We start from the raw sequence: 12,010 nt of genomic DNA, 5'->3' as shown, positions 1-12,010 counted from the left end.
AGTCAATCAATGAAATAAAGTGAAGCAACTACGAGTTGATACTTCTCATCTCCCTCCTCAGTAAAATCAATAGTCTTTTTTTAAAGAAAATGATCATTTGAACAACCATCTACTACTCTTTATAAACTAATAATGAAAAAATTAAAAACTAATGTTCCAGGTAACTTCCTTCTACTGTATGGACTGACTTAACCCCTGTTTGAGGGTTAAATGATACCTAATCTTGTTTTAGGCTAATGTGGTGCAGTGTACAACAGATTATAATCTGGTTTAAGTATATCACTTGCATATTTGCTATACAACACACAACGTTTAAAGGAGTTTCAAGAGTATAATGTGATTTGGCTTAAAATATTGGTAGACAGTAAACTGCTATGCAATAATTTAACCTGAAAATCAGATCCTGACACTGGGTTTTATCTGGTGCCTGGTAATTTATTACTATGGTATTTTACCTCACACAAGGATCTATGTCATAAGTTTATGAAAAGACTCGTATTTAAATGATTCTATTTACTGTATTTATCATGTCCACTTTACACTGTTGAGGACAACTTATATAACTGGGTGAAAACTGGGCAAGTGTAATTTCATTGATGGGATAGTATAATAATTAGAGAAGCTAAAACAGAAATTAAATCATCTCCAATTTAACTTCCAAGATCATCCATGATATTCTATCTAACTTTATATTAGATCCCTAGTATTTCCTATTCGGCGGTAATGTTAACCTATAAGATGTGCTCACTCTTCCCTCTGTGCCTGTTACTATGTTCTTCCCACCCAGAATGATGACTTCTCTCCATCAATCCAGGTACACTGTTTCAAGTCAAACTCCCCTCTAGAGAAAAGAGTCCCTTTCTAACCTGACCCACTATTGCTCACCCTGACTTGGTTTTCTCTTTATTCTTTGTACATGGATGTCAAAATGACTTCATAGCTCCCAATACTTACTCTACCTATTAGTAGTAGATGTTTGTTCAGAAGGATTCTGAGGTTACCTTAAGGGTCAAAAGTACCTGCTGTAGGCACTGGATGAGAAGCGGTATTTGCTATTGTCTCTTAGCATTTTATTAACACCTTGGAAGGTATTTTGGCCACAATGCTCATGCAAAAGCTTGGGAACCAGCTCTTATACTTTTTTCACCTTTCATATATCTATTAGAATGCCGAGTGAATGGTAGGTATCCAATATCAACTCTTAATATCTTAATATTATCTAGCTGATTCTCATTTTTAATTCAATTCTCTTTTTATAATAAGCATTACCAATATTCTATAACTATCCTGAGGTACAATTTATAAAATTCACCCATTTTAAGTTTAAAATTCAATAATGTTTTTGTGTTAAATTTACCAAGTGTGAAACCGTCACCATAATCTAGTTTTAGAACCTTTTCATTACCTCAAGAAGATTTCCTCTTGCCAGTTTACAGTTAATTTTTCTTCCCATCCCTAGGCCCAGGCAACCACTAATCTACTTTCTGTCTCTATGTATTTGCCTTCCTGGATATTTCACATAAGTGGACTCATACAATATGTAGTTTTCTTGTCTAGCTTCTTTTACTTAACACAATGTTTTTGTTTTTAAATGAGAGGAGGGGAGGCAGAAAGAGAGACTTCCACATGCGCCCTGACCAAGATCTACTCAGCAAGCCCACTAGGGGGCAATGCTCTGTACATCTGGGGCCATTGCTCCGTTGCTGAACAATCGAGCCTTTTTTTCCCCCCTGAAGTGAGAAGCAGGGAGGCAGAGAGACTCCCGCATGCGCCTAACTGGGATCCACCTGACAAGCCCAACAGGGGGCAATACTCTGTCCATCTGGGGCATTGCTTCGCTGCAATTGGAGCCATTCTAGTGCCTGAGGCGGAGACCATGGAGCTATCCTCAGTGCCCGGGCCAACTTTGCTCCAATGGAGCCTTGGCTGCAGGAGGGGAAGTAGAGGGGGAAGGGTGGAGATGCAAATGGATGCTTCTCCTGTGTGCTCTGGCCAGGAATCAAACCTGGGACTTCCAAACGCTGGGCTGACACTCTACCGCTGAGCCAGCCGGCCAGGGCAAGCCTTTTTTTTTTTTTTTTTTTTTTTAAGCACCTGAGGCAAAGGCCATGGGAGTCCAAAGCCCGAGGCCAACTCACTAGAACCAATAGAGCCATGGATGCAGGTATAGGGGGTGGGGGGGTCGGAGGTGGAGAAGCAGATGGTCACTTCTCCTGTGTGCTCCGACTGAGGAATCAAACCTGGAACATCCACACATGGGGCAACCCTCTACCACTGAGCCAGCTGGCCAGGGCTACTTAACACAATGTTTTGAGGTTCATACATGTGTAGCATGTATTTCATTCTTTTTAATGCTGAATAGCATTCTATGTATATAGATCATATTTTGTTTAGCCATTCACTAGTTTATGGATCTTCAGCTGTTTCTACTTTATGGCTATTATGAATAATGCTGCTGAACACATGCCATATAGCACATTTCTTTTTTTAAAACATATATTCTGATAAAATCTTAAACATCAGAAGAGATATAGTGCTTAGTTTTTCAAGTACTTCAAGTAGCTATCTTTAGGAGTCACTGAATTTATGATCAACACCTAAAAATTATCAGCCCCAACGAAGTATTTAAATGAAGTCATAAACAGGCAGATACTAACCTATCTTCTTTAAGAAAATAAAGAACCTCAGTTGCAAGCTTGTAGGCATGAGTTAAAAGCAGTACACAAGAAGTCAGTAGTTCAGATTCAAAACACAAGAATTTAACAAATTATACCATACAGATTAGATGTTGTTATAACAAACACCACGCGAGCCCAGTGAGTTAACCGGGGTCATAGAATCAAATTAAACAACTACATGTATGACAGTTCACTGACATAAAGTGCCTTACTATTATTGCTGCTGTTGCCATTGAAAGACCCAGAAGAACTGTTACTGTCTTTCTCTTTATCTTGATTTTCAAAGTCCATATTAAGGGACCTGTGGGAAAAAATTATAAAGGTAAGTTTTAGTTTTCCTCAAGAAAGAAGAAGATTAGAAAAGTAACAAAACAGTATTTTAAAAAGAGAGAAAGAAAGGTCTCTTTTGAACAACTCTGCAAAACTATTCTTGCCATATTTCAAAACAATCTACATTCCTTTCAATATGTCAGAGTTCAAGAGTTTTAAAAGCATTCCACTGTGGCTGGATCTTCCAGCATATCCTTAATTACTTCCTTATGTGACAAATACCTAGAAGGAGAAATGTTGGGTCAAAGGGCAAGCACAATTTTGAGACTTTATATACTACACAACTATTTCCCAGACCAATTTACTCTGATAGCGGTGTATGAAAGTACTTGTTTCTGTACACTTTGTCAGCTTTCATTCAACAATAAACATCTGAGTTTCTGCTCTATCTGGGACTGTTCCAGGAACTGGAGGGATAATAGTGAGTGAAGCCCTGGCCAGAAAGCTCGGTTGGTATCCTCCGGAAGCACAGAAGCTGCTGGTTCAGTCCCTGGTCACAGCACATACAGGAATAGATAGATGTTCCTGCCTATCTGTCTCTCCCCTTTCCTCTCTCACTAAAAACAATAAATAAAAAAAATTTTTTTAAATAGCAAAACAGATTTTTAAAGTGAAAGAGGGAAGAGACTGACAATAAGCAAAAGTAAATTAAATATATGGTCTATCAGTGCTAAGAGTTAATGGAAAAGGGCAGGAAATGGAGCGGTTAAGTTTGAAATTTTAAATAAGGTGGGCAAGGAAAGCCTCACTGGTTTAACTTATGAATCAAGACCTGAAGGAAGTAGTCACTGTCAAGTCTGGGGGTCTAAAAATGCTATCTGTTTCAATTTAGAATTTTTTAAACTCTGAACAATTTTATATGTGTGCGCTTGCCCATTTATTTCTTTGTGAACTACCTTTTCAAGATCTAGCTCGGCCCTGGCCGGTTGGCTCAGTGGTAGAGCGTCGGCACAGCGTGTGGATGTCCTTGGTTCGATTCCCAGTCAGGGCACACAGGAGAAGCACCCATCTGCTTCTCCACCCTTCCCTCTCTGGCTTCTCTCCCTCTCTCTTCTCCTCCCCTCCTGCAGCCATGGCACGATTAGAGTTGGCCCCGGATGCTGAGGATAGCTCCATGGCCTCCAACCTCAGGTGCTAAAAAATGGCTCAGGCTGCAACAGAGCAAGGGCCCCAGATGTGCAGAGCATGCCCCCTAGTGGGCTTGCCGGGTAGATCCTGGTCTAGGCACATGCTGATGTCTGTCTCTGCCTCCCCTACTCTCAATAAATGGAAAAAAAAAATCTCATTTTCAATGTCCCTTAAAGAACGGGCTTGTGGGTTTTTGTGTGTCCAAAAGAAATTCCTGCAATGATAGAAATGTTCTGTATCTACCCTGACAAATGTGCTAGACATTAGCCACATGAACACTTGAAATGTGGGAAGTGCAATTGAGATACTGAATTCTACACGTTATTTAACTAAACTTAAGTAATTTGAGGGCTAAAACTATAAGACTCTTAGAAACATGGGGGAAATCTTTGTGACCTTGGATTTGATCAAACCATCATTATATCATTGCTGATTTTCTGACCATTTGTTCTATTAATTATTGAGGGGGAGTACTGAAATCTTCAGCTACATTTGTGGGTTTATTTCTTTTTGAAGTTCTATCAGCTTTTGCTTCATGTATTTTGAAGATCTTTTAATATATTCATAAACATTTAGGATTCTTATATCCTGTTGCTTATGAAACAACCTTTTTTATGGTAATATTATTCCTTGCTTTGAAAGTTGCTTTGTTTGATATTAATACAGCCACTCAAGCTTTCTTTTGATGAGTATAAGCAAAGTTATCATTCCCCAATCTTAAAGTATTTTTTTCTGGCTTTATATCTATAGCATATAATTGGATCTTGCTTTTAATTCAATCTGACAATTGTGAGCTTTTAACTGGGGAATGTTTAGACCAATTCCATTTACTGTAATTATGGCTATGATTAGGTTTGATAATACTATGTTGCTATTTGTTTTCTATGTCTTTTTTTTTTTTTGGAGGGGGCACCCTTTTACCTGCCTCCTTTTGGATTAATACAGTATTTTTTATAATTCTGTTTTCTTATTTGTTGTCTTATTAGCTCTCTTTGTACTTTTATTTTAGGAGTTGCTATAAAGTTCAGAGTATACATTTTTAACCCACAAAGTCTAACTTTAGGTTATACAGTATATAAACTATATAGTACTTATTCATTTTCATTCTTTTTTTTTTTTTTGTATTTTTCTGAAGTTGGAAACGGGGAGGCAGTCAGACAGACCCCTGCATGTGCCCGACCGGGATCCACCTGGCAGGCCACCCAGGGGGCGATGCTCTGCCCATCTGGGGTGTCACTCTGTTGCAACCAGAGCCATTCTAGCGCCTGAGGCAGAGGCCACATAGCCATCCTCAGCGCTCGGGCCAACTCTGCTCCAATGAAGCCTTGGCTGCGGGAGGGGAAGAGAGAGACAGAGAGGAAGGAGAGGGGGAGGGGTGGAGAAGCAGATGGGCGCTTCTCCTGTGTGCCCTGGCCAGGAATAGAACCCAGGACTCCCGCACACCAGGCTGACGCTCTACCACTGAGCCAACCGGCCAGAGCCAGTACTTATTCATTTCCCCCCTCAAAACATTTTACATGTTATGCTATAAACTCCATGATATATTATCTTTTGTGCAAACATCTTTTAAACAATTTTAAATCCTTTTATGTTCATCAATGTGATTACCATTTCTTGATCTTCATTCCTTTCTGCAGCTCCAGATTGCCAACTGATACCATTTTTTTTTTTTTTTTTGTATTTTTCTGAAGCTGGAAACGGGGAGAGACAGTCAGACAGACTCCTGCATGCGCCCAACCGGGATCCACCCAGCACGCCCACCAGGGGCAACGCTCTGCCCACCAGGGGGCGATGATCTGCCCCTCCGGGGCGTCGCTCTGCTGCGACCAGAGCCACTCTAGTGCCTGGGGCAGAGGCCAAGGAGCCATCCCCAGCGCCCGGGCCATCTTTGCTCCAATGGAGCCTTGGCTGCGGGAGGGGAAGAGAGAGACAGAGAGGAAGGAGGGGGGGGGTGGAGAAGCAAATGGGCGTTTCTCCTATGTGCCCTGGCCGGGAATCAAACCCGGGTCCCCCGCATGCCAGGCCGACGCTCTACCGCTGAGCCAACCGGCCAGGGCCCTGATACCATTTTTAATCTGCTTGAAGTACGTCCTTTAACATTTCTTGTAGTGGAAGTCAGTTGGTCACAATCTGATGACCATCCTTATCTCTGATCCTCCATAGGGAATGTATCTGCTCCCTGCCCTCTCTTTTTCTGGCTGCTTTTTGGATTTTCAATTTTTTCACTGGTTTAAACAGTATGATTAGATGTGCCTTGGTGTAGTTTTCTTCATGTTTCTTATACCTGAAAGTTATACAGCTGCTTAGATCTGTGAGTTATAGTATTTTTCAAGTGTGAAAACATCTTGGTCATTCTTTCTTCAAGTATCTTTCTGCTCCTCCTTTTCTTCTTTCAGAGATGCCAGTTATTCATACATTAGGACAGTGGTCAGCAAACTCATTAGTCAACAGAGCCAAATATCAACAGTACGATTGAAATTTCTTTTGAGAGCCAAATTTTTTAAACTTAAACTATATAGGTAGGTACATTCCTTATCGAGATAGCGCCCACATGTGGTATTTTGTGGAAGAGCCACACTCAAGGGGCCAAAGAGCCACATGTGGTTCGCGAGCCAGTTTGCCAACCAGGGCATTAGGCCATTGGAGGTTGCTGATGTTCAATGATAGTTCAACGATATTCTTTTCATTAATTTTTTTCTCTTTTCTTTATATAATTTTGTATAGTTTCTATTGTTATGCCTTCAACTTCATGAATCTTTTCTTCTGCAATGTCTAATTGATGTAATCCCATCCTGTGTATTTTTTATCTCCGATAATATTTTCATCTCCAGAAGTTTGATTTGGGCAGTTTAAAATATCTAACTTTTTGTACATATGTAATAGAATTATATTATGTGTTTTGATGTACTTCTCTGCTAGATCTAGCATCTGTGTCAGTGCTGGGTAGGATTTTTTTTTTTTTGTATTTTTCCGAAGTTAGAAGCAGGGAGGCAGTCAGACTCCCACATGCGCCTGACAGGGATCCACCCAGCATGCCCACCAGGGGGCGATACTCCGTTTTGGCTAGAGCAGGGGTCCCCAAAATGCGGCTCCCTGAGGCCATTTATCTGGCCCCCGTTGCACTTCCGTAAGGGGCACCTCTTTCATTGATGGTCAGTGAGAGGTACAGTACTACTTCCAGTGACATGGGCGACACACATCACGGCTCCGGAAGTGCGTCATATCACTTGTTATGGCTAGCAGTGACAAATATGGAACCGGACATTGACCATCTCATTAGCCAAAAGCAGGCCTATAGTTTTCATTGAAATACTGGTCAGATTGGTAAGAGTGTGGTGGTTACGGGGGGAGGGGGGAGAGGGAGAGGAAAAGGGGGAGGGGCACAAAGAAAACTAGATAGAAGGTGACAGAGGACAATCTGACTTTGGGAGATGGGTATGCAACATAATTTAACGACAAGATAACCTGGACATGTTATCTTTGAATATATGTATCCTGATTTATTGATGTCGCCCCATTAAAAAAATAAAATTATTAAAAAAAAAAGAAATACTGGTCAGTTTGTTGATTTAAATTTACTTGTTCTTTATTTTAAATATTGTATTTGTTCCCATTTTGTTTTTTTACTTTAAAATAAGATATGTGCAGCCTGACCAGGTGGTGGCGCAGTGGATACAAAGTCGGACTGGGATGCGGAAGGACCCAGGATCGAGATCCCGAGGTTGCCAGCTTGAGCGCGGGCTCATCTGGTTTGAGCAAAGCTAGAGCAAGGGGTTACTCGGTCTGCTGAAGGTCCACGGTCAAGGCATATATGTGAAAACAATCAATGAACAACTAAGGTATCACAATGCGCAACGAAAAACTGATTGATGCTTCTCATCTCTCCGTTCCTGTCTGTCTGTCCCTGTCTATCCCTCTCTGTCTGTTAAATTAAAAAAAAAAAAAATGTGCAGTGTGCATAGGTATTTGTTCATAGTTATTTTATAGTCCAGCCCTCCAATGGTCTGAAGGACAGTGAACTGGCCCCCTGTGTAAAAAGTTTGGGCTAGAGCCATTCTAGTGCCTGAGGCGGAGGCCATGGAACCGTCCTTAATGCCTGGGCCAACCTTGCTCCAATGGAGCCTTGGCTGAAGAAGGGGAAGAGAGAGAGAGGAAGGAGAGGGGGAGAGGTGGGGAAGCAGATGGGTGCTTCTCCTGTGTGCCCTGGCTGGGAATCAAACCCAGGACTTTCACACGCTGGGTTGACACTCTATGCTGAGCCAACTGGATAGGTTTTGATTGATTACTCTCATCATTGGTTATGCTTTCCTTCCTCTTTGCTACCTGGTAATCTTTGCTTGTATGCCAGACATTGTGAGTTTTACCTTGTCTCAATATTTTTATATTCCTACTGGCTGCTTGATATTTTTATAGTACTATAAATCTTCTTGAGCTTTGTTCTGAGATGCTGTTAGCTAGTTGGAAATAGTTTAATTTGCTCAGGTCTTGCTTTTATGATTTATTAGGCAGGTCTGAAGCAGTATGCAGCCAAGGGTAATTATTCTCTACCACTGAAGCAGGACCTTTCTGAATACCTTACCCAATGCCACATGAATCATAATGCTTTTCCATCTGACTGGTGGGAACAGGTTCTCTCTTAATCTCCCCTTTAATCCTTTCACATTATTCTTTCCTCTTAGGTCATCTTCTCGCACACATGCACTGACCCACACTGATGAATGATCAAAGGGTCCATCTGCAGATCTCTGGAGTTTTCTCTCTTTGTAAGCTTTCTTCTCTTTTGTATTCTGACTTGTTAACTCTAGCTCCTTCAGTATCTCTGGACCCTGAGAGCCGTCTCCTCGACTTAGGGAATCTTCCTACCCGTACCATGATATGGAAACTATCTTTAATTTTTGTTTTAAGTTTATTTTTGACAAAAAATTGGGTACAGATGGTTTCCAACTTCACGGTGGTTCAATTTACAATTCTTCACCTTTACAATGGTACAAAAATGAAACACATTCAGGAGAAACCAGCCATTCTCCAGCCTCATCAGAAGAGATGATGACTCTGTTGCCGTCATATCCCTATCATCCAGCAATTAACTTTAATTCAGTGCTTCAACCATTCAGGCCCTGTGCATTTTCAACTGTGTGTTAATGACAAATACCCAATCAATCACTCTGTTTTTACTTTTAGTACAGTATTCAATAAATTACACAAAATATTCAATACTTTATTATAAAATAGGCTTTGTGTTAGATGATTCTGCCCTACTATAAACTAATGTAAGTGTTCTGAGCATTTAAGGTGAGCTAGGTAAGCTATGATGTTCGGTAGGTTAGGTGTATTAAATTCACTTTTGACTTACAGTATGTTCAACTTATGATGGGTTTATCAGGATGTAACTCTATCATAAGTCAAGGAGTGTCTGTACATTTAAGGTAAACAATACAATATTTTTATATATGTATACATGGTGAAATTATTACCACAGTCAAGCTAATTAACATCTATTACCTCCCAAAGTTGCCTTTGTTTGTGGTCAGAACATTTAAGATCTACTCTTTTATTAGCGAATTTCAAATATACATTGACTATAGTCACCATGATGTAATCAGGTCTGTAGAAATTATTCATCTTATAACTAAAAGTTTGTACCCTTTCGTAATCTCTCCTCCTTTCACCAACCCTCCAGCTTTTGGTAACCACCTTTCTATTTTCTGTTACTATAAAGTTGACTTGGGGAGGGAGGAGTTTGTTAAGACAGAAAACTTGATCATTTCTTAGGATTACTGTCCAATGAACAGTTAACTTGAAAATCATTATTTTAGGTAGGATGGTAAATCCAATTTCTGTTATTCCATCTTCCCTTCCCTCCTTCCTAGACTCAAGTGTCTTGCCAATAGTAAACTGCCTAAGAAATTCTAAACCAGCCTCACATTATAATTCCTGGGTCTATCTGCTCATCAGAATAACCCCTTTTAATGGCCTTCATTTCCCCCTCCAATTAACATTCTTTCCCTCTCCCTCTCGCAATGCTTTCCTGTAGGTCTCTCTTTGGGGACTTACTGCTAAGATGAGTAATTATGCTATTTTTTTCTGAGCAGCTGGAAAGATTAAGGAGAGACAGGTGTCAGCTTTAGGTAATAAAGGAAGTCTAGCAAGCTCAGCTTAAGGATGGCAAACATAAGGGCTCTTTTAAATCAAAGATTTGTTTTGGCTTTTAGAATCTAGTTTTACTTGACATAGGTTTCCCTCTGTACTTAAAAATGTGAAAGCCTGGTGATAAATAAGCAGTCCACTTCACAAATCTTTTATGATCTGCTTCTCTTATAGAGCTTTCTAGCTCAAAAATGGTACCATCTTTGGATCCAGTTGTTTAGGCCATAAACCTTGGGTGTCACCCTAGACGCTTCTCTCTCATACATACTGTATCCATTCCCTCAGCAATCTCGTCCTAAACTGACTGATATTTTATTCCACCACTATCAGCCTAGTTCAAGTTATCATCATTTCTCTCCCAGGTTTCCCTATTCCATCTTTCCTTTGTACCGAACAATCTATTTCCCATACAGTACCCAGAACAGTCTTTGTAAAACATAAACCAAACTGTGTAACCCTCTGCTCTCAACTCTCTGTTAAAGGTTGATTTTTACAACTGTACATGAACATCCTCCAGGATGAACTGTATGCTAGGCCATAAAATAATTCTCAACAAATTTAAAAGGATTGAATTAATAAAAAGCATGTTTCTGACCACAACAAAATTTAATTAGGTTGTTGAAATTCCTTTCAAAAACAGAGTATTCTGAAATATCCTCAAATATTAGGAAAGTAAGCAACACTCTATAATGAAATCATGGGTCAAAGGAAAACAACAAATACAGGGAAGTTAGAAAATATCTTGAATTGAATAAAATTAAAATATAAAATGTATGAGATGCAATCAAACCAGTGCTTAGAGGAAAATTTACTGCTCTAAATGCATATGTTGCCTGACCAGGCGATGGCGCAGTGGATAGTGTCAGACCGGGATGCGGAGGACCCAGGTTTGAGACCCCGAGGTTGCCAGCTTGAGCACGGGCTCATCTGGTTTGAGCAAAGCTCACCAGCTTGGACCCAAGGTCGCTGGCTTGAGCAAGGGGTTACTCAGTCTGCTAAAGGCCTGTGGTCAAGGCATATATGAGAAAGCAATCAATGAACAACTAAGGTGTCGCAACGAAAAACTAATGATTGATGTTTCTCATCTCTCTCCCTTCCTGTATGTCTGTCCCTGTCTATCCCTCTTTCTGACTCTCTCTTTGTCTCTGTTTAAAAAAAAATGCGTATGTTAAAAAAGACAGGTTTCAGCCTGACCAGGGGATGGCACAATGGATAGATACTGGGACCAGGACGCAGAGAATCCAGGTTCGAGACCCCAAGGTTGCCAGCTTGAGCACAGGCTCGTCTGGTTTGAGCAAGGCTCACCAGTTTGAGCCCAAGGTTGCTGGCTTGAGCAAGGGATCACTCAGTCTGCTGTAGCCCTCCGGTCAAGGCACACATGAGAAAGCAATCAATGAACAACTAAGGTGCCGCAATGAAGAATTGATGCTTCTCATCTCTCTCCCTTCCTGTCTGTCTGTCTCTATCTGTCCCTCTCTCTCTTTCACACACACACAAAAAGGTTTCAAATCAATTAACTTGAGCTTCCACCTAAGGAACTAGAAAGGAAATAAAGATTAGAGTGGAAATCAATGGAAAAAAAAAAAATCAGTGGAACCAGAAGTTGGTCCTTTGAAAAGATCAATAAAACTGGCAAAGCTTTAAGCTAGACCAAGAAAAAATATCAGAAGACACAAATGACTAATATAAAAAAAGGGAAGCAGGAACATCACTACTAACCAAGAGAA

General features: G+C 40.5%; 1 protein-coding gene across 6 annotated transcripts in view; it reads right to left on the bottom strand.

Annotated features, from left to right (window-relative positions):
- The window catches only part of SPPL3 (signal peptide peptidase like 3), a 147,821-nt gene that overhangs the window by 30,128 nt on the left and 105,683 nt on the right, over nucleotides 1-12,010 (bottom strand). For 5 of the 6 annotated variants that reach the window (XM_066260407.1, XM_066260409.1, XM_066260408.1 and 2 more), the window contains one exon: nucleotides 2,891-2,979. The exons of the other annotated variant lie outside the window; for it this stretch is intronic. In XM_066260407.1, coding sequence (XP_066116504.1) covers nucleotides 2,891-2,969 — 79 coding nt within the window. In that variant the 5' untranslated portion in view covers nucleotides 2,970-2,979. The remainder of the gene's footprint in view (nucleotides 1-2,890; nucleotides 2,980-12,010) is intronic. 6 annotated transcript variants of the gene reach the window in all.

This window comes from Saccopteryx bilineata, chromosome 2 (genome assembly GCF_036850765.1).
Source record: "Saccopteryx bilineata isolate mSacBil1 chromosome 2, mSacBil1_pri_phased_curated, whole genome shotgun sequence".
NCBI lineage: Eukaryota > Metazoa > Chordata > Mammalia > Chiroptera > Emballonuridae > Saccopteryx > Saccopteryx bilineata.
Note: the sequence above shows the minus strand (reverse complement) of the source record. Positions and strands in the feature narration are given on the sequence as shown.